This window comes from Danio rerio, chromosome 8, assembly GCF_052040795.2.
Source record: "Danio rerio strain M-AB ecotype USA chromosome 8, GRCz13ab, whole genome shotgun sequence".
Lineage (NCBI taxonomy): Eukaryota > Metazoa > Chordata > Actinopteri > Cypriniformes > Danionidae > Danio > Danio rerio.
The window spans coordinates 43,281,285-43,308,952 of NC_141028.1; the positions used below are offsets into that span (position 1 = coordinate 43,281,285).

Sequence of the window (27,668 nt, forward strand, 5' to 3'; positions counted from 1 at the left end):
TATTATTTCCAAAATATTTTTAACATTTAAATATAATAATTTCAAAAACCAACTAAAGTTGAAATTCCCTTAGTTATAAACATAGTTTGTTGATTTGGTGCATCCCAAAACCATCGTTCCAACAAACATTTGCAAACTGCGTCGCAAACTTTTGCAACTTTTTCTCTAAAGCTGTAGCTCCTGGTTGAGTAAGTCCTACTATTTGGTGCGATGTCATAGTAGTAACTGTACCTGACAAATGTTTACATTATCCAAGATTTTAACATTTCAGTTGAAGGAGTACATACTAAACTATCAGAAAAATATATTGGTCCAGCTCAGGATATTACGGTTTAAATTTATTACAGAATTTTCACATGTGACCAGGTCAAATGTCCCCCATGTTACAGCACATTCCCATATATTTTAAAAGGTGATAAATTAAATAAATAGTAAAATAAATAGTTACTGCAATTTTTACATTTTCTTAGGGCTAAAATGTCTATCACTTTACCCAGCAATAGTATTTTGTAAAAGGTATTACTAAATAAGACTTATCCTAAAAAGACATGTTATGATTTATGGCACATCGTAAATTTTATGTATTTAATTTAGTATAAAAAAAGATGCAATTAAGTCCCGTTTTTAATTGACCTAACTAAATGATCTAGTATCATGATCTCCATAAGAAAAAACTATTATTATTATTAATATTGTTGTTGTTGTTTTGTTGTTTGGGAAACATAAAATGGCATTCAAATCTATTATAAAAAATATTGTATTTTATGGCAACGTAGTGGCGCAGTGGGTAGCACGTTCGCCTAACAGCAAGAAAGTCGCTGGGTTGCTGGTTCGATTCTCGGCTCAGTTGGCGTTTCTGTGTGGAGTTTGCATGTTCTCCCTGTGTTCGCGTGGGTTTCCTTCGGGTGCTCCGGTTTCCCCCACAGTCCAGACATGCAGTACAGGTGAATTGGGTAGGCTAAATTGTCCGTAGTGTATGAGTGTGTGTGTGTATGTGTGGATGTTTCCCAGAGATGGGTTGCGGCTGGAAGGGGATCCGCTGCATAAAAACTTGCTGGATAAGTTGGCGGTTCAATCCGCTGAGGCGACCCCGGATTAATAAAGGGACTAAGCCGACAAGAAAATGAATGAAATTTTATTTTATCAAAATAAATTGTTTAATAGTGAAAGTAAATGCATTTATAATGTAAAAAAAAAAGAAGAAAAAAAAAACATTGCAAATAAAACTATTATGTTAAATGTAAAATTTTATTTTTGTTTGATGTGTTTATTATTGTTTTCTTGATGTGCCCTGTATCACCCCTGCTTTTCTGCAGCAGACAAGGGGGCCAAACATTGAAAGGAGTGGGGGCGAGGTGAACTGAACAGGAGTGGCGTTACTACTTATAAATGAACAATTGGCTACATGATAGCGAAAGTAAGAACATGTTTATTAACTGTATTTCTCAAAATTACAAACATATATATTGTGAGAATTCCTGAGAATCATGTGACTAGAGGAGCAGTCAGGGGGCAATTTCATGGGTATTACAACAAAAAAGGGGGGTGGGGGTATTGCTATTTAAAAAAAAAAAAGCATTTGGTGAGATGTATTATATATATGATAATACAAGATCAATAAAAGATAATATTTATTAGATAAAGTAATATTTGTAACTGAACATGAGCGTATATGACTTGGAACATGACAATTCAGCTACTTCAGCTCAAAACAGAGTAATTATATTAAATTTAATTTAATTTAGAATACATATCACTGTGTTCTATGATGGAAATTGCATAATTCTATCAGACAAGCTTTAAGGATTTTTTTAATTGTATTTTTAAATATTCTGTACCATATAATGGCTTGAGGACTCAAATGGCACTGAGCTGTACAAATGACATATATTAAATGTAAAAAAAAAAAAAATTGAATTGTTAAATTCTTATTTAATAAATATTTATTTATTACTTTCTGAAGGATCATGTGAATCTAAAGACTAAGTAATGAAGCTGAAAATTCATCATTAAAACCATTGAAAGAAATTATTAAATTAAATTATAAACTACTTTAGACTATTTACTTTATGATCATAAATGATGGCAAATTCCACATAATGACAAAATATGTTATCTTGAGTAACTTTTATATCTAAATATAGGCCTACCATTCGGTACAAATAAGCTACATATGGGATAATCAATACCTTGCCGTGAAGTGTGTTAAAATGCAAGCCGTTGATATCCAAATTAAATTAATTATGAACCTTATCTTTGCAATCTGCCAAAAAAAAAAAAAAAAAATACACCTGAGGAAAAATAATAGGTTCAAAAGTCCAGACTTACTTTTAATTACACACAAGATGAATTACATATCACATTTTAACAACAGAGATGCAAGAGATGAGATCCAGTGACAGATCCTGAGATGGTCTGGCCGATATAAAGCTTTTCTTGGTGGAGAGCTGTTCACTGAGCTGCCACTGACCACCTGGAGCTCAGACTCTGAAATCTTTTAAAATGCGCTATCCTCATACATAAAACTTCCGATTTGACTTTAAAAATAACTTTAATATTGCTTTAAAAACTTTAACTTTATTTTGTGGCATAATTGATTTTTCTAATTTTGTATTAGCCCCTCATTTAAATGTTTTTTTTGTAGACAGAAAAAGGAAATTTTCACAGTATAATAATCTCAAGTATAATAGTATAATATAATTTTCACAGTATACTAATCTTACAGATAATATTTTTCTTCTGGAGAGGGTCTTATTTGTTTTATTTCGGCTAGAATAAAAGCAGTATTTAATTTTTTTAGAAACCATGTTAAGGTCAAAATTATTAGCCCCTTTATATTTATTTTTTTCAATAGTAAACATAACAAACCTTTGTTATACAATAACTTGCCCAATTACCCTAATCTGCCTAGTTAACCTAGTTTACCCTTTAAATGTCACTGTATAAAACTGTATTTAAGCTGTATAAAAGGAACTAATTGTGCATTTCAACTAAAATAATGCACACCCTCCAGCATACCAGAATCAAGAATTTCAACAGACCATGGAATATTGTCAAATAACCCAAATAATCTAAATATTTTACACTGAAACAGGATTTAAGTACAAACCTTGGATCAAAATATAAACAAAGTAGGATGCACTTTTTAACTGTTTAACAATGAAAAAAGTTGCACAGAAAAAGATGCTTATATTCTTTTTTGCTGAGCCAGACATTTCTCTGTAGAGATATTGTATAACTATTAGCCTATTGCAATTTATGTTTTGAATGTTGTTTGTGGCATATTCAATTAGTTTGTCATGGGGCAAGTTCCTGAAAAGCATCACAAATAAGGGGCCGGGTACATATGACTTTATGACAGTGCATTACTTAAGTAGGCTTCTTCTACATTCAGACATAGTCATATGTTATGTTTTGAACTGCACAACAAATATGGATGCAACAATCATAGATTTTGGTTGTATGATTCTGAAATTTTGGTTGATGTATTCTGAAAAATAATCATGCTTTCACGGTAATCACATCTAAGATAAATTTAAGCTTTATATTGGGTAAGTATTTAAATGAACTGTTGTTTTCATATGCGTCCATAAATAAATAATTATTTTAATAATTTATTTTAAATCATTTAACATATCTTTTGTTTACATTGCACTGAAAGACACGCACAACTCTCACCGATACGGTGTGAGATGTTTTTTACTCAGTGCATCTGGAATGTGTGAGCGCATCGCTCCGCTTGAGCATGCATGTGGACATATATTCTAATATTAGAAACAACAAACTTACGCGCGGAAAAAATGCGATATGTAAACGGCCCGCTGCTATAATTATTCCAGTGTGTGTGCATATTAGTATTGGTATAAGCTTGGAACTTTAAACAAGCACACAGTTGGCGTACCTTTGTTTAGTTTAACACAGTTTTTGCTTTCAGGTTGTATGAAACAACTGGAGATATGAAGGATGTAAGTGTGGCAATTCAAGTGTGCAGAACAAGACAACTTTTGTTATTAATTAATTAATATTATTTAATCTGCAATGTGCATGCCATATGATAATACAAAAAAATCTTTTTTCTCATGCAACTGTTTTTTGTGTCTTCTTTGCGTATTATTTTCACTTCAAATGTGGTTAGAGATTAGTTAATAAATGATTACTAAGGACATTTTAAAAACCCAAAATATTCTAAAACAGCTGTACAAAAGACATTTTATTTTATGAGGTTAATTAATTTTAAGGAAATGTACATTATGTAATATAACAACAATCATTGTTATTTTATCCAGAACCAAATGATTATAGTTAAAGTACAGTGCTTTATTTAGAGTCATATGGATTACATTTATGCTGACAACATTAAGTTATTGCATAAATAAAATCTTTTAGTGATCTACATCTCATATTTAAGTAATCTTTTCACTCATGTTTTAAGAATCAACACAGCTTGGACAACTTTCTAAACAAACAAACAAAAAAAAAAACCACTTTCTTCAAAGGTGATCTGTAGAAGGAACAAAAACATCTTGGAAGATATTAGGTTGAGTAATCAATAGAAAATATTCACCTATTTGAAAAGACTGGCTGGAGTTTTCAATACTTCTTAGCCACTAACTGAGTTATTGTTTTAAAGTTTTCTTTTATGAGGAGTTTAGTTTTTTTGTAATGCTTATAATGTATAAATGAGCAATATTACACAAATAGCAGTGCGCTATGGCTGTATATCAACAGTGGTGCGAGCCGTGCATTGCCTTAGTGTCTCATCAGTGATTATATACAGCCATATCACACTTCTACGAGTGTGATGTTGTGTTAATACAACAAGAGTGACAACACAGGGAGTCTCAAAAATCCTTTTGTATGAGGAACTACTTTCTTTCTTTCTTTCTTCCATTCCTTCACATCTCTAGCTGTACAGCAGAAAACGTTGCTACTTCACCAATGTCACGCTAGAGCTAAACTGTAAAACAATAAAATTTATCAAATGAAAAGAGTGCAGCTAACTCGAAATTTACTGGAAGTTAATTTTACTCATTTGAAAAGAGTTTTGAACTCAATGTTGAAGTTACTGAATTAAATGATTAATTAAGTGTTAATTGAGCATTAATGATGAACACCTTGTGTTTGCAAGCAGAATTACTGAAGAGAAACACAAAACTACAGCTGACTTCAGTCAAAGCTGAAGGAGAAATAGGAGAAATAAAACACATTCAATCTTTTAAAATCTTAACAGAGTATCATTAAACAACTCCACAAACAGTATCAATAGCTTCACTTATTACTAACCTGCTTGACTTTATTTCTGTCAGATGCCTACAAAAGCCCTTTGCAATATTCACTGGAGAAAAAAATATTGTTAGACATAACCATTGATGAGAACAGCAGTTGCTTTTTTAACGCTCTTTGACTTCAGTTGAAGTGTTAGTTCCTCTTTGAATGTTGTAATTTTGATTTATGATAAAAGAAAGAAGAAGGAACTAAATTGCAGAAACATAATTTATATTGTTATTTAATTTATAATGAAGTTGATGATATGGTATTGAATGTAAAGTATTGAATAAAGTAGATGCTTAACTATACTTTATTAAGGGCTTTCCAAACATACATAGATGTTTTCTTCACATCAGAACAAATTAAGAGATAGACACATCAAGAATTAGAGTATAAGTCTCATTATTCCAAGTTGCAGTGTATGCTGCAGACTTTGATTCTTGATGTCGGTTTGTTTAAGATGTTCAGTTGTTCAATGTATTTCAAACTCTGCTGGGTTACCTTCAGTACGACAACAGGGGAATTATTATCATTGAAAATATTTTAACTATAACCTGAAGTGAACAATAACATACATTCCTTTTCAGGAAGAGAAGTTCAATGCTATGTGGAAACTTCCACTTTGGGTATTTCGTCAGAGTCCAATCATTAGAAAAAGTATACAAATGGGCCAATGAAATGCCAATGAGTTGGCAGCGTCAGCATACACAGCTGTTGCTACTTACAATCAATTTGGAATAAAAGTGCAGTGCGTGCCAAGCTGAGCATCCTTTTTCACTTCAAATCCTTTCACATAGCTTCTGAGAGAGTCAATGAGAATTCCTTCAGCTGAGAGCGATCTCCTGGTCCAGAGTTTTTGATACGCGGCGGCAGATGGTCAAGTTGGGTTTCTCCCTTACCCAGCGTTCATTGGGTCAGGTCCTCCAGAGCGGTTTGTATTGTTGCAAATTTTTCTAAAAGAGCAACATGGTCGTGCAGCGCGTCTTTCAGCGCGTGCTTTTCTGGATGCGTTTTTTTTTCTTGTGCGAGTAAATCTCTTGCCTTCAGCTCTTCCATGGGACCCCAGCACACCCCGGATCACCACTTTCACTCAGCGCTGCCCCACTGCTGGTAAGTCAGCAATTGTAGCAATGAAGCCATTATCGAGAGAGCTTTGCCTGCCTGGTTAGCTAGAGCCAGCCCTTCACGGTGGCTCATACGCATGATCAGACTTGTCTATTTGATTTACTTCGCGAAACAGCCTCCCAAGTTTACGGGTGTGTATTTCACCAGGGTCAGCCCCCATCCGTCCCTGTCTTTTAAGAGGAGATTGCTGTCCTCCTGGCGAAGGATGCAATCGAACCTGTCTCTCCAGCCGAGATGGAGGGTGGGTTTTACAGTCCATACTTCATTGTACCCAAAAAGAGTAGTGGGTTACAGCCAATCCCAAAGTTCCTACCACAGGGTTGTCCAAACTTTTTGGGCCGAGGGCCAGATGCAAAAAAACAAACGTTGTCGCGGGCCAAATTTTACATACATCACACAGACATGCACATGTATTTATATATATATATATATATATAAATACAGTTGAAGTCAGAATTGTTAGCCCCCCCTAAATTATTAGCCCCCGTTTATTTTTTCCCCAATTTCTGTTTAACGGAGAGAAGATTTTTTCCACACATTTCTAAACATATTAGTTTTAGTAACTCATTTCTAAAAACTGATTTATTTTATCTTTGCCATGACGACAGTAAATAATATTTGACTGGATATTTTTAAGACACTTCTATATAGCTTAAAGTGACATTTAAAGGCTTAACTAGGTTAAGCAAGTTAACTTGTTAAGTTAAGGTAATTAGGCAAGTTATTTTATAACAATGGTTTGTTCTGAAGACTTAAGGGGCTAATAATTTTGACCTTAAAATGATTCATAAAAAAAATTTAAACCGCTTTTTATTCTAGCCAAAATAAAACAAAAGTCTTTCTCCAAAAGAAAAAATATTATCAGACATACTGTAAAAATGTCCTTGCTCTGTTAAACATCATTTGGGAAATATTTAAAAAAGAAGAAATAAATCAAAGAGGGGCTAATAATTCAGACTTCAACTGTGTGTAGATAGATAGATAGATAGATAGATAGATAGATAGATAGATAGATAGATAGATAGATAGATAGATAGATAGATAGATAGATAGATAGATAGATAGATAGACAGACAGACATACCGACAGACAGACAGGCAGACAGACAGGCAGACAGATAGATAGATCATAACAAGAACTGCTGCTTAATTGAATGCATGTAATAGCGACACCTGGTGGTTATTTTTTGAATTACGTTCATTTTTGTATAGCGGGCCAGACTCTATTGATATTTATAAAAAGTCTCGCGGGCCGCCAAAAAATTGATTGCGGGCCGCAGATGACCCGCGGGCCGTAGTTTGGACATGCCTGTCCTACCACATCGTTTAAGGACCAGGTAGTAAGCCTGCAAGCTCCGCCCATGGAGGATGCAGGAGGAGTTTTAGATCATCTTAGCAGCTCTTCATCTTAGCAGCTCTTCATCTGTTATAGTGGTCGGCAGAAGGGAAGTGCCGTATCAAAACAGGATAGTGGATGCCATCTCCCTGATGGTGTTATAATACGCTTGCTGCGTCTTTATTTCTAACAAAGAGATATGTGCTCTTTCCCGCATTGTCAGTAAGTTTCCCGCTTGGCGAACCGTGCAGAGATTCCTCAGATTTCCGATATGTTGTTGGCATGCCCGCTGGTCAGCCCACGTTCTGGGTATAGGTGCTTGCTATGTGCAATCCCCGCTGGCAATCCCATATGCTTACTTAGCCAGGATTCAGTCCCCCCTCCAAGTGTCTTCCCTCACTGCAAACTATATTTTCTCATTTGTGTACTCACAGACTGATCTCACGAGGAAAAACGCAAGTCTTTTATGTTTTGGCAGTTTAGTGGCTATTCGTACAAATTTGTATGAGTTCAGTCATATAAATATGTACGATTTTAAAATGGAGGTGTGGCACCCAACCCCACCCCTAACCACAATAGTCATTGGGTGATGAGCAAATCGCACTAAATATTGTACGAATTCATACGAATTAACCACTAAATTAACCATTAAATCGAAAAGTTCCTGATTGCCGTGATATTGCGTTGGTACCCCCCTTTATAGTCCCTATGTCGTCCTACCACCAGGTCTCCCCACTTGGGCAGCTGGTAGCCTCTGCAGCATCCTCCTTATCGGGACTGCATGATTTCATAACGTACTGTTGTACGTGGAAGGCCGCACCTCCGGTGATGCAGGTGTTCTCACACTCTTGGCTTAACATAACCTCTCATCGGGGGCAACGTAGGCTCCATCAATGTGGCAATTTCCATACATTTCCACATAGTGGAGGTTTCCACATAGAACTTTCGTTCCCCCCCTCAGGAAATGAAATTGTATTTATTTACTTATTTATTTTAGCTCTCTCTCTCTCTCTCTCTCTCTCTCTCTCTCTCTATATATATATATATATATATATATATATATATATATATATATATATATATATATATATATATATATACACACACAATTGCCATGACACACAGTTACAAAAGCCAATGAAAAACTAATGTGAGGTAGTCAAAGGGCCCTATAAAGCAAATACTGTTCATATTTGTGATGTCTTCTGAAATTCTCTGAAAATAATAATTTTCGAAGACATTACAAAGATAAACTCAAGCAGGTTAGTAATAAGTGAAGCTGCTGATACTGTTTGTTGAGTTGTTTTATAACAACTGTTGAAATGTTGAGAGATTGAATGTGTTTTATTTCATTTAAGGCTGTGACTGAAGTCAGCTGTAGTTTTGTGTTTTACTCCAGTAATTCAGCTTGTTAACAGCAGGTGGTCATCATTAATGCTCAATAAACACTTACTTAACCACTTAATTAACTCATTACTTCAACTTAAATGGGGTAAGTTCACATTATTCATATATATTAGTTTTTGAACTCAAATGGTTTGTAGCAATCGGTTTTCTCAGTTTGAGTTGCCTTAACTTACTGGGTTTTACAGAACTCAATTGGTTTGAGTTTTCTTCATTTCTTGGGTTTTACTGTGCTCAAATTGCTTCATATACTCAAACGGATTAAGTTCATAGTACTCATTAGGATTAGTTTTTGAACTTAAATGGTTTGAGTTACCTTAACTTATTATGTTTAACGGTCTAGTATTTGAATGATTCTATAGTGTAATATTTTGCTCACATTTAAGATTATAAGGTTGAACAGCATAAAATGCCATCAGTCTACAGAGATTCCCTAGTATTTCTCTGTTGCAATCGGGATATCACAATAATTAACCCTGAAAAAGCCAAAGCAAAGCAAACACTACCAGATTACTATGGTATAAATACAGCACTACAACATACAAAAGAAAGAGATCTACTTAGTCACTTAATAGTTTTATAATGATTTGATCAGCTGTAATTTCAAATTTTCACTGAGTTTTTCCTTGCCTAAGGATTATTATACGGTCTCTGTTGCCATCTTGTGGCAAAACGTCAATCCTCTTTGCTCTGCTCAATCAGAGGCTTATGGCCGCCAAAGCAAAATCTCCAAAATTCATTCATTTTCTTTTTGGCTTAGTCCCTTTATTAATTTGGTGTCACCACAGCGGAATGAACCGCCAACTTATCCAGCATATGTTTTATGCAGCAGATGACCTACCAGCTGCAACTCATCACTGGGAGACATCTTTACACTCCTGCATTCACACACATACACTTCGGACAATTTAGTTTACCCAATTCAATTATACCCCATCTTTGGACTTGTGGGGGAAATCGGAGCTCCGGGGGCAAACACACGCAAACAAAGGGAGAACATGCAAACTCCACACAGAACTGCCAACTGACCCAGCCGAAGCTTAAACCAGCGACCTTCTTGCTCTAAGGCAATTGTGCTACCCACTGTGCCAATGTGCTGCCATCTCTAAAATTATAAATATTTAAAATAAGCGCTCTCCTTATAAACTGCATAGTTGCCATATAAACAACTACATTCTTGCCTAAAAAGCCTCAAAAGTACATTATCTTTTCCAACAGCTTCAATATTTGTCTGAGTTTATTGATCTGCTGTCACTCTATGTAGGTGGAATAATACACAAGTCAAGAGGTAAAAAGGTTGTACGAGTGGCGTTATTGCAGAATATTGCACGGCTATCAGCTAATGAGATTCGAGAACCAGACAGAACTGTTGTGTAAATGACTTTAAAGAGCTGTTATTCCCACAGTAAAATGGGTTATGAAAAAACATTTACACTTAAATTGTTATTTATTGTTCCAAGGGTTATTGTTAAAAATTAATCAGTGGCTAACAATGTTGCTATGCTAGATTTGTTTTTGTTGTTAAATGATGATCAAATGTGTTATTTGTAAATAAAAAATATAATAAATAAATAATTCAACAATTTGTTTGCAATTTAACTAATATATGTATGTATCCTAAAATACATTTAAAGTTATTGATTGGTTATATTAATATAATATATAGTTATATTAAAGTTGATCTGTTTTTATGACAACAGTAATTAATTGTGCTTCAGCTTTTTTTTTTACATTTTTGTTTAATTATATTCATTTATTATAAATATCTGATCACAATCAATACAACCTGTATATCATGTTCATAGTACATCCATCTGTAAATATTACCCATAGTTTTTTTCAATAATTGCACTTTATATAACTTATACCTATATCCTGCACTTGCTGCTATTGCACTCCTGGTTAGACCTAAACTGCATTCCATTGCCTAGTATTTGAACGTGTAAAAACAATAAAGTTAAATCTAATCTAATTGTGAACAAAACCATTAGTTAGCCCTTAGTTAATGCGTAACTAATGTATTATTTAGGACCCTAAAAAAAGTGTTACCAAATATTTATATATTGGAAAGCTTTACATCTGTTGTGTGCATTTCAAGAAAGAAAGTTTATTTACGTTTTGCTAATGTGATTTGTTTTGCCCTTTTCTTGTTTTTTTTGCCTTTTTGCACTAAAAACTACTTTTTGTTTTAATAACTGAATGAACTTTCATTTTATTTTTCATTATGAAAATTTTAAATGTTTACAGAAACATCAACAGCATCTAATTCTTTTGTTTTTACACCATGTTTGTTTATTTTGTTGATGCTCCTACTGTAAGAGAGGGGTTTGAAATCTACACTACAATACTCAATGTTTCCAGAAACAGTGCCAGAGTATCAGTATTTGCTTTTTATACCTTAATCACTTTGAAGAATCTAACTACGAATCTGAAATCCTTGTAGCAAACTTATGTGTGTGTTGTTTCAAGAAAGCAACCATTCATTTGTGTTGTGTTTTATTTTCATTTGTTTATATTCATTTATTCTTCATTTAATTATTTAATTATTGATATGATAATTATTCATTTAAATAATTATCAATATACCACTTTAATAATCATTGGTTAATGATTTGGTTATTATTGAATATTATTTGATTAATATTATTTTATTATCTGTTTAAATTTTATTATTATTTTCCTATAATTATTGCTATATTATTATTTTATTTTTCTATATTGTTATTATCTTATGACTGTGGATTCAAGCAACACTTGTTTTCAGGAGTAAGAGATGTAAGAAATGTAAGTAAGAAACGTCTCCATTTCAAGGTCTGTATTGTCACTGTAGAATGTTGTGAATTTTTCATTGATGTTGGAAACTAAATAACACTTTTTGGATTTATCCTGGTCAGACAAAGTCTGAGCATTGGATCACACAAATCATATATTAAGAGTAGATAGTTAATTCTGTTGAATCTGGTTAACAAGTTTGGGTACTGGACAGCTCTGGTGGCTTGTTGTCAGAATAAGAATTTTCAGACAGGATCTGGCATCCAGGGCTAGATCTTATCTATCTGGTGTGGAGAGTGTGTTTTAACATTCATGGTAAAGTTGGCAGGATGGAATAATGAAACTACGGATCTGTTATCTCCATAAGAGTAGAGTCCAGATGCTTCCCACATGATCAGATGGTGAAGTGTCTCAGTCCAATTGGGCTTCTGACTCTGGAGTCATACATAAGGAAGAAGTGGAAGACTCTCCTGCAGTCGTCCTGAAGTTTGCAAAAAGTGCAACCCAATTATGAACTGCTTGACATTTTATGAAAATTTGGTACTAAGGGTAGCTTAGCTTCTGGGTCAGTTGATGTCCACTCCTAAATTCATGGAGGAGTCAGATGTAAAGCTAGATTACAATTTAAATTTTGAACGAACATCTGACAGAGCACTTTGAAGGTCAAGGAAGCAGAACAAGAAGTTGTTGAAATATCAGTGCTGTGAGTTGTATTTGGGTTTTGACAATGTAACTGCTCTTTCAACAACATTAGACAAATAAGCAAATTGTTTCTGGAAACATCCGTATTTGTGAATATTTGCTGTGAGGATTTTAAAAAACATCTGTTGCTGGAACTATTTAAGAGGCGAGATACTTTTGTAGATAAGGTGGTAGTTGAATTCTAAGCTATGCAAAGGAAATGCAGCTTTTGAGTTATTTTCTACAGTTTGTAAAAAGTACTCAAAAAAGTTTTAACAGCAACAAGTTTTTGCGCTGTTCATACAGACAGATAGTCGATTTTGCTTTGTAAAGGAGAAAGAGAGGGTTTAATTTAACTACTTGCTTGTTTGTACAATACAAATGCACTGAGTTGCGTTATTTTAAATTGAGCAGAAAGCTGTGTGACACTAAAAAATGGTTCTCAATGTAAAAATGCCAGACATTTTCTTAGGAGAAGTAAGCTGTCAAGTCTAGTTTGTTAAGTCTGAACTAATGAAAAATAAACTTTGCGCAATTTGGCATTCTAAATTCCAATTTGATTTTCTAGAGTATTCATATTTTGGAGACAAGGTCAAAAAAAAGTCTGGTTGAGCATTACTAAAGACTAAATGTCATAGTTTCAAAGTTGATTTGGCTGATTTGGCTCTACAATGTGAGTTAGTAAACATCTTGATAGGTTGCCATTATGCCTTTAGAGTTGTGCAGGACTTATGAGCAGGTTGCCACCAGAGAGGCTTTCTCACAAACTCAGGTGAAACTAAAGGAAGAACCCTTGCTGACCAGGCAGCTGCGGTTGACACTGCATGAATGGCAGAAATCTTCTGAAAAGAAAACTGTTCAGGCATGTCATCTGTGCATTGAAACGCCACACTCAAAAATCACAGACAAAGCTGAAATGCTAAATATGTGAATTTAAACTGCATCTAAATTATTAGACTGAAAAACCTCCAAACATTGCTTCCTTATCTGGTTGCACAAATTCACAGTGTGTCGGACCCTTTTTAAAGTTGTTTCTGTTTATAGACAAAGGAATTTTTAAGATATGCAGTTAAATTTAATTCATTTGTAAAATACTGCACCCTCAGGACTGTTTTGTGAATCTGAAATGTTTTTTTTACATGACCTTTAACAGCAAATATTACATAGATGTTTTGGTTATAATTGCTACAGTTTTAAAGTTAAAAAGACACAGCTGTTTTTATGTATGATACTGGTTTGAGGCATCATTATCAGATGAGGAATGCCACGCATTATTGATTCTGTATAGTAGACAGACTTTAATGGTCACGATTGTCAGGAAGTCTGTGGACTGCTGTGGACAAAGCCTATAGCTAACATTTGTTTGAGAATTCTGGCTTAGGAAATTATTCAAGATTAGAATAACACAAATTAGACATTAGGTCATAATTTTAAAATTTAAATGAGACTGGCGAAATGGTGTATGATGAAGTTTTAAGGAAGACCCTTGTCTTCTAGTGACTTGGTGACCAACCTCATGATGAAGATACGGTGGGTGAGGGGGCTACAATAATTAGCTTACACAAGACTACAGTTTAGTCGCCAGCAAAGGTCTCTATGGTCTTTGTTTATTTTCATATACTGGAAACTAGGTTGTACTGAAGTCAAAACAATTTCAATAAATTTTTAATAATCTTGTTTTTTTTAAAAGAACAGACTCTGCTTTTCGTTCTCTTGTTTTTGTGTTTTCACAGATCTTTGGTGATGACCTTCAAGAGCTTCGAGCTTTATCATTCTATGGGAACAGTTTGTAAAGACAAACACCTGCAAAGAGTAAAACTCGAGCTTCAGATAGAGATGGAACTTCACACTTGATCAAGATGGTTCTTTCAGCACAACACAGAAACGAAAAACAGAATATGTTTAGAGTAATTGCTAAAACATTCATAATAAAAAGATGAATCTAGTATGGCTAGGAGTGTATATAATCTTACTCCTGTACATTTCACTATAATGAGAATGTTGATTTGCTTTGTCAGATAACTTAACTTTTTAGACTGAAGTCTGAGACACATTGCCCTAACAGATTCTGGTATGCAGTATGATAGGAGAGACATGTTCTTTAATGGACATGTGCAAGAGAAAAGAATGGCCTGATCATCCAAACTTGATACTTTGATCATGATTGTGAATGTTTGCTAGCATTTAATCAATATATGTAATTAAATGTTTTCATATAAATAGGAAGGGGGGGCTGAAGAATCTAACTAAGGACCTGAAAATCCTTATTGAAAACTTGTGTGCGTCTTGTTTTAAGAAAGCAACCATTCATTTGTGTTATGTTTTATTTTCATTTGTTAATATTCATTTAATCATTTAATTTAAATTGATAATAAGTCATTTACATAATTATCATTATATCATTTTATTTATCATTAGTCAATAACGAAATTATTATTGAATATTATTTGACATTTTATTGTGTTTTTATGTTTTATTACTATTTCCCATAAGTATTACTTTATAATATATTATTTATTGTTATACTTTTATGCCTGTGTGGTTTCAAGCGACAGTTGTCTTCACGAGTAAGAGATACACTCAAAACAATTTTTTGTTGCTTGTTAAAAGTACTAATTGAAAATGGGCTGAAACAACACAATTCTTGAGATTTCGTTGGGACACCAATTCTTTTATGTTTAATCAACTTTATTAAATGTATAAAAACTAATAAGTAACTTAACAAGTTCAGTCCTATCATCAGTCAAAAATTTGGGGTTGATATTTGTAAAGACTACTGTTGGTTTGTAATGCATTACTAGGTGATTGCCTTCTAGGCCTAATTAACGAACTACAGCCGGTTCAAAATGGACCTTCTAGAGTCCATACTAGAACTAAGAAATATATTGGTCCTTTTCTATCAACAGTGATTTGATCCTATTATTTGAGTGAGCTCCTGCTCCATTAAAGCCCTCACATCCACTCCACTCAATTAATTCTAGATAATTGATTATTCCTAGAATATCAAAATGAACAGCTTTCCTAACATAGTTTGCGAGGCAGACACACTCTGTCATATTCAGTATAGACTAAAGAAACATCTTTTTGTATTAGCATACACAAATTTATAACTTTGAAAGCCCAGTGCGGGCCAGGCCAATCACCAATCACTTTATTTAAGGATGTTGCGTATTCAGTCTAGCCTATATTTCGTTGCGCTCTGCAGCTTTTCACTTATAAAGCGCTTCAATTTTACCACATCACACACAACACATTTTGTATTTGCAGTTTTAGCCGATGCGTTTGTAAAGCAGCAATGCGCAGGACAGGATGACACAAAAAAGCAGAGCAATAGCTTTTGTTTGTTTTATATTGGTTTATTTATTTAATGTGATTTTATTATATCCGATATTTGTAATTCTTTAATTCTGTTATTAATTCCATCTAGATTAGGCTATTTTATCAAGATATGACACTTTTGTTGAGTCTACAAAAGTGGACACATGTTTTTTAAGTTTTATGTCTTTCTGTTGTATTTATATTGTGTATTAACTCCAAAATAAATTTTTAAAAAGCCGCTCACGGCATCAACAGAGCTGTGAAGGGAGCGCTCTTTTGCTCGGTCTCAAGTTCACATACAGGCATCTAAACGCACACAAACACACCTTTTAAACTTGACAAAAACTCTTAATAACCTTTACTGGCTGCTGTGTCTTTAATATGGTGTAAATATTATTATGAGTTATTAAAACATCAAGGAGTAGGCTACGCAGCAATAAAAAAAACACTATAAAATAAAACGTTATTATTTTATGCAACAGCCTTACATTTAAAAGGGTAACATAAGGGCGATCATGTGCAAAAAGACCCCAGTCTTTAAGGCTAGATGTTTCCTTTCCCTTATTTATTTATTTGTTAGGCGCATGTACTCGTGTGCAATCGGAAAACTGTGTCCGCCTCACCTTTCACTCCACCCCGAAGCCCCAGCTGGCGCTCCTCTTTGGCCCAAGGTATTTAACAGGCCTACAAAGGCTGGCCGCTGTCCCCGAGAAAGCCCACTTTGGCATGATTAGGCCCCGTAAGTGATAGTGGACTGGCCTTGGCTCGACCTGGCTCATTTTAGGCGCGATAGTGGAAACGCGGCTATTGATACGATTGGTTAGTCTGAACACCTGCCCTAAAACCAAATTGAAACTGCATCTTCCCAAGATGGAGAATGGCATCTTTCTTAAAGCTCCAACATCCAGATTGCAGCTTTCCATCACTTTTGGCTAGAGAAGAACTGGTTGTGCCCAGCTAAGCCTAGAATTATTTTGAGTTTTTTTCTCTTAATTTCTGTCAAGTTTGATTCTTTGCCACTGCTTGGTTGAGAAGTACATTATACTAACCACTCATTTCCTTATTTTTCTACAAGAAATACAACATCAAAAGTACATGCTGCTTGCAAATCATTGTGGAAAAAATGTCAGGACATCCCAAAACTTGTTGCCCCAAAAGTTCCTTCATTCTCCTAAAGATTAAAGCATATTCTTTGACCCTACAAATTGGTTTAGAAATACTGTAGGTAGGTATTTACCTAAGACCAGGTTGGCATTCTGTGCAGATATTTGCTGAGAGACAGTTCTTGCAGTTGCTGCTGCATTTTCGGCACATGATGGATTCTGTTAAAAAAACAAAACACGCACGCACGCACGCACACGCACAAATTAGGTTTCAAATTCAAAAACTCATGTTCTGTTAATAATCATGATAGATTTTGGAGTGAGAAAAAAAATCTTAGTTCACTTGCCCAGATCCAAGTAGAAGCCATCAGGACAAGAGCTGATGCAGTTATTGCCTCCCTCCACAAGATAGAGACCTGGACGGCAGGTGGAACACTGATCACTGCGGCTGCCAATGCAAGACTCGCACAGTGGAAAGCACTTCTTACAGCGCTTCTTATCATCCCGGAAAAACCCAGGTGGGCACTCAGGTACACACATCCTGATTGACAAACAGACATCCACATAAAAAAACAAACCAAAAAAAAACGCAGGAAATGAAGCCATAATCATGACGCATACACATAAAGACTAGATAGTTAACAGGAAAACACGGACAAATTTTGTCATGTTGTCATATACTTTGGTATGTAATACTTATTGTGTTTATTATATTAGAGTTAAACTTCTGATAAAGTAACTTTATATTTCAAATTTATATTTTAAGCATACCAATATGATATAATATTAATATCAATGTCCTGTTTGTAATGTATTTGGTATTTTATGTGTTTTGTGCACTTCTAGATGTTGAATATATTATATATAACATTGCCCGTTTTGCATTTAACATATAATTGTGTGTGTAATTTCACAGAAATAACATGCTTTTATATAAAAAAAAAATAAATATTATTCACATGTGATGATGTTATAAAAACTGTATACCTGGTATTGTTCTTGAACTTGAGGAAGTAGTGGAGGCAGGTAATGCACTGCTGAGGGCCTGGCCCCTCACAGCCATTCTCACCGCACTCAGGGTGGCAGGTGCCTTTTGTCACAGGACAAAATCTCATAACATTTAAAGGGGTAGTTCACACAAAAATGACAATTTACTCTTCCGCAAGTGGTTCTAATCCTGAAAGTTTCTTAATTCTGTTAAATATTAAATAAGATATTTTGAGGAAGAAACTTTGACCAATTCCTTCCATAGTAGGAAAAAAAACTAAGTCTGTGTAAGTCAATGGTTACAGGTTTCTGAAAGTTTTTAAAATATCTTCTTTTGTGTTTAAAAGAAGAAAGAAAATCATAAAACAAATTGAAATAAATATAGGTGAGTATATGATGATAGAACTTTCTTTTTTGTTGAGTAAATTAATCATTAAATGATTCTGCAGATAGTCAAATGTATGATATAAAAAGAGTATAATAGGGTACATACCCACATATTCCTCACTGTACTCATCATCGGGCTGAGACTCTGCCAATGAGCGAGGCTTGTCACTACGGAATGAGTATGGATGTGTTGAGGTACCATAAAGAACCAGTGACCACTCTTTTAGTTTGCCTGGAACAAAACACATTACTGAAATTAGAGTTGTTTTATGTTTTGGCTTATCAAAATACTAAAAGTATTTTTTTTTTTTGCAGATTTCTAAAAACATGCTAATTGATCATACTTTTTTTGCTGAAAAACAATGCTAAATTCAGTTCTTCTTTTAAAATGGAAAGTGTGATTTCGTGTCAGAATGTCTGTCTTTGTTTTGGTCTCTATAACCTGCCCACTGGCAGTTTACCCAATTATATTTCAGCACCCAGAGTTGCTGTCATATTATCTAAAAAAACTAAAAAAGAATGTTATTTTTCTTTTTATTTCAGCAGCACAGTGTTTTTCAACCGTCTCTGTAACTTTAATGATACATGCTGCACATGATATAAATCAGAATGTTATGTGCTATGCGATAGTCATTCGTTTTCTTTAGTCTTTCTCTTCCAAAGCAATGTCTCTTACTATGTCTTATTGTACAACATTAGACGTGTATCCATTGCCATTTTGCAAGACTATTTAAACCATCAAGTTAACTTTGTTTATTTCTACCTATTGTTTAAAAATTCAGTAATGCCTAGCTTGTAGCAGCCTGGTTACCTCAGGCCTTATTGCATATGATGACCAACCAATGAACTTATGAGCTTGGAACACAATGTTCCAGAAAGCCAATCTAGACATGTCTGCTGCTGGAGAACTCGACCTTCTCACTAGGTATCTAGGACAAGAGTCAGTAGAACAAGAACGAATAATTATAAATATCAACATAAAGGAATCCAGTAACTGGACTGTGCTTGACATGGTAATGCCTCAACAAAATATATGGCTCACCAGAGGCTGTCAAACAGACCTTATTAAACAAGCTGGAAAACCTTACAAAGATTACGATGAAAGATTCACAAAGACTCAGAAATCTAGCCAACCTGCTATCTGAGTTTGCCAAAGAGGACAAACAGGACAGCTACCTTGCCGACATGCCATATTTAAACACCTCCCAAGGTATCAGGCCTATTTTTGAAAATTTCAATTCAAATTGCAAGAGAAGTGGCTTTATTAGCTTTCCAACTTTCTTAGTGTTGGTAAACTTTATCACCATAGAGACACAAGCTTGCACCAACCTAAGTTTTAACTTCTTTGTTCAAGCTGACATAGAGAGGAGGAAAAGGGAGAAGCATAATATATCATTATACATTTAAAAGATACAGGTCCCAGGAACCACTAAAGTAGAGTACGGAGAAATTACAGAATGTATTGATCATAACAAAAACTACCCTTTGCATATGAAACCACACCATCTGAGGAAATATAGAGACTTAAATGAGAATACCATAAATGATCTCAAACAGCTTTTGAAAGAAAATTACATCTGCTTCTACTATTGCTACTCCAAAGACCATCTTGCAAAGAACTACACCACTGAGATAAAATTCACAGTGTTGAAGTGCCTCTTATGTTACAGCACTGCACACTTATCCATCCAACCTGGAAGTCTAATGTGTTCCCTTCCACCTCAGAGGACGGCAAGGAGGAAGATAAAGGTGAAATCTAGGAGTTCAAGTTGTTGTGCACTGAAGTATGTGGTCAAGGATTGAGTGCCAGAAAAAATACTAATATCTTCCTTGTCAGTGTGTTCCCTAGCAGCTGCAAGGCTTAGTCCAAGACAATGCATGTCATTTTATGTTGCTCCTTAGTGAGGTCTGGAAGTTCTTACTCATAAACCCTTAAGACTGGGTGTTAAGAGACAGCATATTTAATGTTAAAACCATTCTGTCACCAGTCTTGCTGTGCGTATTGATTAATTATCATTCTGAAAGTCGACACCACCTTCAGGATACAATATTTGAACCATTGGGTGCACATGGTCCTCCAGAATGGTTTGGTGTTCTTGGCAGTGATGCATCCATCTAGCACAAGGATTGGGCCTATGGAATGCCATTTTTTCAACGTCAATGAGCTTTTCCCAGCCAGCAGAGAGGTCAGAATAAGCAATAATGCAAACTCAGTCAGAGACATACATCTTAACTTGCAACTTGCTTTAACATGTTTAAAACTTTGCATTCATGCAGCTTGTTTGGCCCCAGAAAAGACAATTTGCTGGTAATGTTACAACTTCTCTTTGGCATAATGTACTTAAAAAATGAACATGTTAACAAATTATCTCTTTCTAGAAAATTGCTAAAAAATATGTATGTGTGAAAAGGGCTCATGTGTGCACTTTGACTACTTTGCCAACTGGCTTAAATCCAGTGAACTAGACCTTGTGTGTGCCTTGGCTACTATGTATTATATTATTATGCAACATAACATACAGCAATATGTAACATACAGGTGGCTAAAGACTAGTACTACTGTACACAGTACAGCACAAACTGGGCAAAATAATATGTTAGAAATGTTTACGTACAGGACTGTGTTTTTGAGATAAAACATTTGTGAGTAATTAGTGAAATACTGACATTAAGTCACTGAAATAACTCCATGAAAACACTGAATATTTGTTTACAAAATTTTCGAAAACTGGATTTTGTAGTCTATAGTTTTTGCTTCAAAATTATGTAAAAATTATATTTTTTAATGTGCTTACAGAAAACATTAGACTGATTTAAATGTTCTGTTAACTGTTTACCATATTACAACACTGTTGTAATAAGATTTTAAGACATTTTATTTATATTTTTGCAGAAAACAGAAATGACAGCTTTAGTAAGCTCTTTTCAAACTGTTGACTGGTTGACTCACATATGGTAAAATAAATAAATAAATAAATAAATAAATAAATAAATAAATAAATAAATAAATAAATAACGTGTCACTTTCTAAATAAAGCAGCATCCGATCATAATGGTCAAATGGCAATTTATTGCGGATAATAAAAATGAAACAATCTCTTCTACTAGCAGCACTGTTTGTGTTTGTGGGCGTTTACAAGTGGACATTGTCATCATTTGCATGTGAATGCCAGAGGTGGTAACTGATTAGTGGATAAAGGGGGTATTGAGCTTTCCCAGCATTGTGTTCTTTCCATACGGATTACCAAGCAAGACAATATTTGTTCTCAAAAAGCTTTGAAATGTCACATCCGAGGCTTTATGCAGGTATGTCACTCATGTATCTAAGACAAATATTCAAATATATTCAGTAGTTTTTTCTGATGCATTTGCCAGTCATGTTGACAGAGCTGTCGGAAAGAGAAAGCATCCCCTGCCTGTTTTGCTAATTTTACAAAAACAATGTTTTTTTGTAATTATGAATATATACAAGTAAAAATACAGTTTTCAAAACTGTGTTTGTCCTATCAATACGATTAAAAATTACAAAGTATTTTATGACATAATCTGTGGAAATGCATGTACGTGTTTGCTGACCCCAGGGAGATAACACTAGTGTACAATACTATGTGTAAAACTTGGCTACTTTGCTGAGCAGCTTAACTCTAGTGAAGTAGATAGTGTGAGCCTAGGCTACCTTACCAAGCAACTTAAAACATTTAAACAGCACACTATGGGCTCTATTTCGACAATCCATGTGCAAAGTCTAAAGCGCAGGGCGCAAAATCATTAAGGGTGTGTCAGAATCCACTTTTGCTATTTTAAGGATGGAAAAATCTGCTTTGCGCCATGGTGCATGGTCTAACAGGGTCGAGCTTATTCTCTTAAAGGGCACATATTGTAAAAAATCTTCTTTAAGCTGTTTGGACAGACGTGTGTAAGTATAGAGTACAGACCGTCATATTGGGGTGATATAAACACACATAGTTCTTTTTTTTTCAATTTACCAACCTGTGTCACAGTCACCGTTCCAGTCAAAGTTAATTCAATGTGTGTGGTTATTAGTCTCGGTGTACAAGCTCGGCACTTGTACACCGAACCTATACAAAGACACAAATGATTTTGTACTCTCTGCTTGGTCTGTGTCCGAGTCATAAATGACCGGCTAAATGCTGATCATAGCTTCTCTCTCTCTGTTGGCCTGTCTGTTGCAAACACAGAGTGTGGGATCTCTTGGCTCCACCCCCTTGTTACTTTGGGCAGGAAGCCGAAACTAATTTTCATGAGAAGCAACACGCCCCTAAAACATCTTTACACGCCCCCAACCTGACACCTTTTAACACATTATAATAAAAACATCTGAACTGTGTGCTGAACTGAATCTTAACTGGCACACTCAGAAGAACCATAATATTAATATTAAATCATAAAAAAGGGGTAAACTATGTGCCCTTTAATGAGTTATAGGAGTGTTTTGAGAATAAACCAATCAGAGTCTCATCTCCCATTCCCTTTAAGAGTCAGTTGCGTCGCACAATAGCACATTTACTATTTACATGGCGAACTTTGTAAAGTTAAACAAAGCATCTACAGCACGAGAATGAGAGATTGAGCCTCCTCATTCTTTACTTTCACTCTCGTGGATAGGGAAACGTGTTGTACACAGACATTCATTAGCCTACATAATTAATTTAGTTTTGAAAGCACAAAGATTTGTTTCAAAATTATTATATCCAAATACACATGCTATGCCCCATATGGTTTATATATGCATATAATACAATAATACTACTAATAATAACATTATACAAAAGCAAATTTTCATGAATAAACTGAAAAAGTCCCTCGAGAAGAAGGCATGAAAGTATGGTTTTTATATTTATGTAGGCTAGAAAATAACAATTTTTATAATATTTTAAATCCTTTAATTCTTTTTCATTTGTAAAGATATTTGCGTATTGCTGTACACCCTGTATGTATTAAACAATATGTAAACGAGGCACACAAACAACGCCGCTCTGCGCTGGACTATAGACCTGCTTTGATCTGGTCTATTGAACAGTCTATTTTAGTTCCTCAAAATAGCAACATGCCAGCAATGCGCCTTAACGCACCTCCTTTTTTAGACCAGAACTTCTATGGGCGCACATATGAGCGCAAATGCATTTGATATTTAACCCCTTCAGACCCTGCGTCCATTACAATGGACATCACATTACATCCCATTTTTCTGAAATTTGGTACATAATTCAGGTCTGAAGGGGTTAAACAGCGTGGTGCAAAACGTCAAAATGACTCTTGCGCCAAGCTAAAACTAGCAAACAACAATTGTGTCGTGCCTTGCGCGGGTGTTTGGTAGGGCCCTATATGTGTCTTTTTATGAAATATAATGTAGTAGACTCATAGAAATAAATAATAAACAAAGCAACACCCATGAGCAAGTATTAATGAAATCTAGCATTATATCACTGCCATAATAAATATCTAATTCATAGTGTGAACGTGAAATAGTCTGCGGTTAATTCCGCTGTGGTGACCCCTGATAAGCAAGGGACTAAGCCAAAGAAAAACAAATTAATAATTATTACTATTTATTTTTAGTTAGATTGGCAGTGTGCAAATCTTTATAAAAAATTACCTGTTCACAACTTATTTTATTGGTTTTAGTTAGGAAAGTAACATAAGTTAACCCATATCACCATCTGTTGTATTGGTGTAAAAGAAATCTGCCGAAATGCAGTTGTGAGAAAATCTTCCTCAATCCATTTGTAAGAAAATCCACCTGGACGCATTTGTAAGAAAAACCACATGTATGCTTTTATGAAAACATCTGCCTGGCTTTTTTGTGAGAAATCTACAGGTATGCAGCTATATGAACTAGATTTGCTGTTTGTGCAAGGGTTACATGCAGTTGCATGCATAAACGATTTATTTGTGAAATATGATTTATATTTTTTAAACTCAACATGTTTATTTGTTAACAACACTGGGTTTTTGTTTGCAAAATACTCCATTTGTTTGTGAAATAGGTAACACTTTACAATAAGGTTCATTAATTAATGCATTTACTAACATAAACTAATCATGAACAACACTTGTACAGCATTTATTAATCATAATTGAACATTTACTAATGCATTATTAACAATCAAGTCCATGCTTGTTAACATTAGTTAATGCACCATGAGTTAACATGAACTAACAATGAACAACTTAATTTTCATTAACTAATGTCTATCATCATGTATAAATACTGTAGTAAATGTATTGTTCATAGTTTGTTCATGTTAGTAAATGCATTACTTAACATTAACTAATGAACCTTATTGTAAAGTGTGACTGTAAAATATTTGTAAAAAAAATTCCATTGGAATCACACATTGAACAAAGCTGCGAATTTCATAGCACTTTAGGAAGTCTTTAAAATATGTTTACGTGTTAAAAGTGTCATAGCACACAACTTATATATTCATATATTTATAAAACTTCACCTCTAGGTAAAACTGTTGATCTGAAATGTAAAGATTGAATAATAGATAGTATGTTTGGTAGGAGAAATTACCTGGTGCTTTCTGGCTCCTGAGCTGTGAAGGAGAGTCATAGATCTCTAATATCCAGTCTCCAGCCGCTTTCTCGCCCCAGCAGTGGGTTGTCATGAATTCCCAGTTTTTGAAGCCTTCCATTGAGTGATCAAACAGCCTGCAAAAACAATAAACAGACGTGGCTGACTTGTCAGCTTATTTGCCAAACTGTCTTTTCCACCTGTTTTGCTATTAACTCCCCTCTCAGTATTAATGGCTGTTTTTTTAAAAAACAGTCAGACCAAATTTAAATGTAGTGTACAGCAGTTTCAATTGAACATTAAAATATTTAGTTCTGTAAAAAAATAATGTGTGTGTTCCCATTTTGTATTGTGTTCAACCCACTCAGCGTCATTTTATTGTAATTATATCAACACAACATTGAATACATATACATAGACACCAATATTCACATTTTAATGGGGACACATTTTAATAATAAGGACTCCATTAATAATTAATTAATACTCCATTTAAGAGTCTACCATGTAAAGAGTCTACCATGTAAATAGCAATTTTTAATTAATTTAATCAGACTAAAGTCATAATCAAACTAAACAGAAATTGAACTGAGACATGTAAAGTGTGCTGACTTTGTGGATAGCGTGGTGACGCAATAATGTTAATCGAATTTTGTGCTATAACATGTAAAATGGCATCATAAAAGGAACATTCAAAAAACAACTCATGTAAACATCAATTATCATACAGGCAAGTGATTCAATTACTGATGTCAACATAGTCATTGTTTGCAAAGACGTAGTCTAATGTTTTTTTTTTTTTTTTCCATTTCAGCCTAAGTTATGTCAAACGTTGTCTATTGTAGTAAAAGATTAATGATGTATATTACTACATATTGTATCATAACATTTTTATTCCAAAAGCTCTTCATAAATGAGGCCGGAAAAAACTGCATTACAACATTCTGTGATGTTTTGTTATGGAAAATGACCCATAGAACAGGCACCATATTTCTAACTGTATGAGCTGACTATTGTGACTATCAAAAATGTAATAAAGGGCACCTATGGTAAAAATTCTACTTTTCAAGCAGTTTGGACAGACATGTGTGTAGGTTTAGTGTATAGACTGTCATATTGAGTTGATATAAACACACCCAGTCCTTTTTGTTCAATTTAACAACATAAAAACAGTGGACCAAGTGGAGCGGTTTTGAGACAGACCGCAACATGAAGAAGGAGTGCGGTCCACCCGCCCAAAAATATTGTCAGGCCCATATTACCACATTCTCAGTTTGTGATTTTACGTCCGCCATTTTCAGCGTGAATCATGTCACCAAAGAAACACCCTTGCTCTATTTTGGGATGTAAGGCTCATTGGGCTCAACACAAGAGCTTTCATCTTCTTCCTGCAAATGAACAACATAGATTTTACATTTAGCAGCCACTTGCACTGAATGTGCCGTGAATGCAACATATGAAGATTCGGACCAATAAAAAAAGCTGATCCACCGAGTCCTTTAGCACTCTCTCTATAAACACTCGACTGATCTCAGCTGGCAGATCAACATTCACCATATGATCGCTCTTATCGGCGCCATGGTTTTTAACTTTAGGTGGGTTTGCAAAAATGTGTACTTTTTATAATTGCATCTTTCTTAAACTTCAACCATTTGCATTTCTCGCGGTCACCGAAACTCCCTGTCATCTCAAGTAGGTGCGGCTGGAAAATGTGTGTGCGTTGCCTCGCATGCGCATCTCTCCATTGGAAATAACCAACTTGCCTTAGTTATAGCCTCAGTTAAAGTTAATCCAATGTGCTTGGTTATTAGTCTCGGTGTACAAGCTCGGAACTTCAAACTAACACACAGTTGGCATAAGTTTGTTTAGTTGCTGAAGTTTTGTTCCGTGAGCAACCTTTTTGATTAATTAACCGTGATGAATTAAAATGGCGTTATTAGTGAAACCTGTTAATCAATACATCCCTATTTGGATGATGCATGCATCATTACATAGCGGTTGTAAAACTATACAAAGACACAAACGATTTTATAACTGCTACTCTGACACATTAGGAATATTGATTCCTCAACAGGAGTCTCTGCTTGGTCTTTATACGAGTTGTACATGTACGGCTGAATCCTGATCCTCTCACTATTGCTTCTCTGTGTCTGCCTGTTTGTTACCATGCACAAAGCAGGGGAGCTCTTGGCTTTGCGCTCTGTTAAGTTGGACGGGAAATCGAAAGAACAACCCTAAAATAATATTGTATATTTTAAAAAGTGGTAAACTTTTTGCCCTTTAAACAATAATAATCCATATTTATAATAATAATAATGATTATTATACTTAATGTTCTAAAAAAGAAAAGCAAAGGGCCAGATTAAACTATTCTCTAACAAGATCTTGCTTTAAAGTGCATGCAGAAAGTATTCACAGAACTTTTTCGACATTTTACAGCCTTATTCCAAAATGGATTAAATTTATTTATTTTCTCAAAACTCAACACACAATACCCCATAATGAAAATGAGAAAAAAAGTTTTTTTTAAATAGTTGCAAAAAAAAAAAAAAAAAATCACAAGTACATAAGTATTCACAGCTTTTGCCGTCAAGCTCTAAATTGAGCTCGGCTACATTCTGTTTCCACTGATCATTTTTGAGATGTTTTAGTAGTTTAATTGGAGTTCACCTATTGTAAATTCAGTTGACTGGATAGGATTAAAAAAAAATGTATACGCCTGTCTATAAAAGGTCCCAGGGTCGACA

General features: G+C 34.6%; 1 protein-coding gene and 1 long non-coding RNA gene across 7 annotated transcripts in view; one reads left to right on the forward strand and one right to left on the reverse strand.

Moving 5' to 3' along the window:
• LOC147842795 (uncharacterized) overlaps nucleotides 1-27,668 on the forward strand; it is a 294,644-nt gene that overhangs the window by 229,373 nt on the left and 37,603 nt on the right. The gene's annotated exons all lie outside the window — the stretch shown is intronic.
• The window catches only part of pcsk5b (proprotein convertase subtilisin/kexin type 5b), a 238,500-nt gene that overhangs the window by 63,881 nt on the left and 146,951 nt on the right, over nucleotides 1-27,668 (reverse strand). For all 6 annotated transcript variants that reach the window (XR_015497170.1, XM_087263488.1, XM_087263487.1 and 3 more), the window contains 5 exon segments: nucleotides 24,922-25,058; nucleotides 18,487-18,612; nucleotides 17,994-18,096; nucleotides 17,354-17,547; nucleotides 17,141-17,225 (listed from right to left, as the gene is read on the reverse strand). Coding sequence is in view for 5 of the 6 variants with exons in the window: in XM_087263488.1 (XP_087119614.1) it covers nucleotides 17,141-17,225; nucleotides 17,354-17,547; nucleotides 17,994-18,096; nucleotides 18,487-18,612; nucleotides 24,922-25,058 (645 nt within the window). In the remaining variant the exon portion in view is untranslated.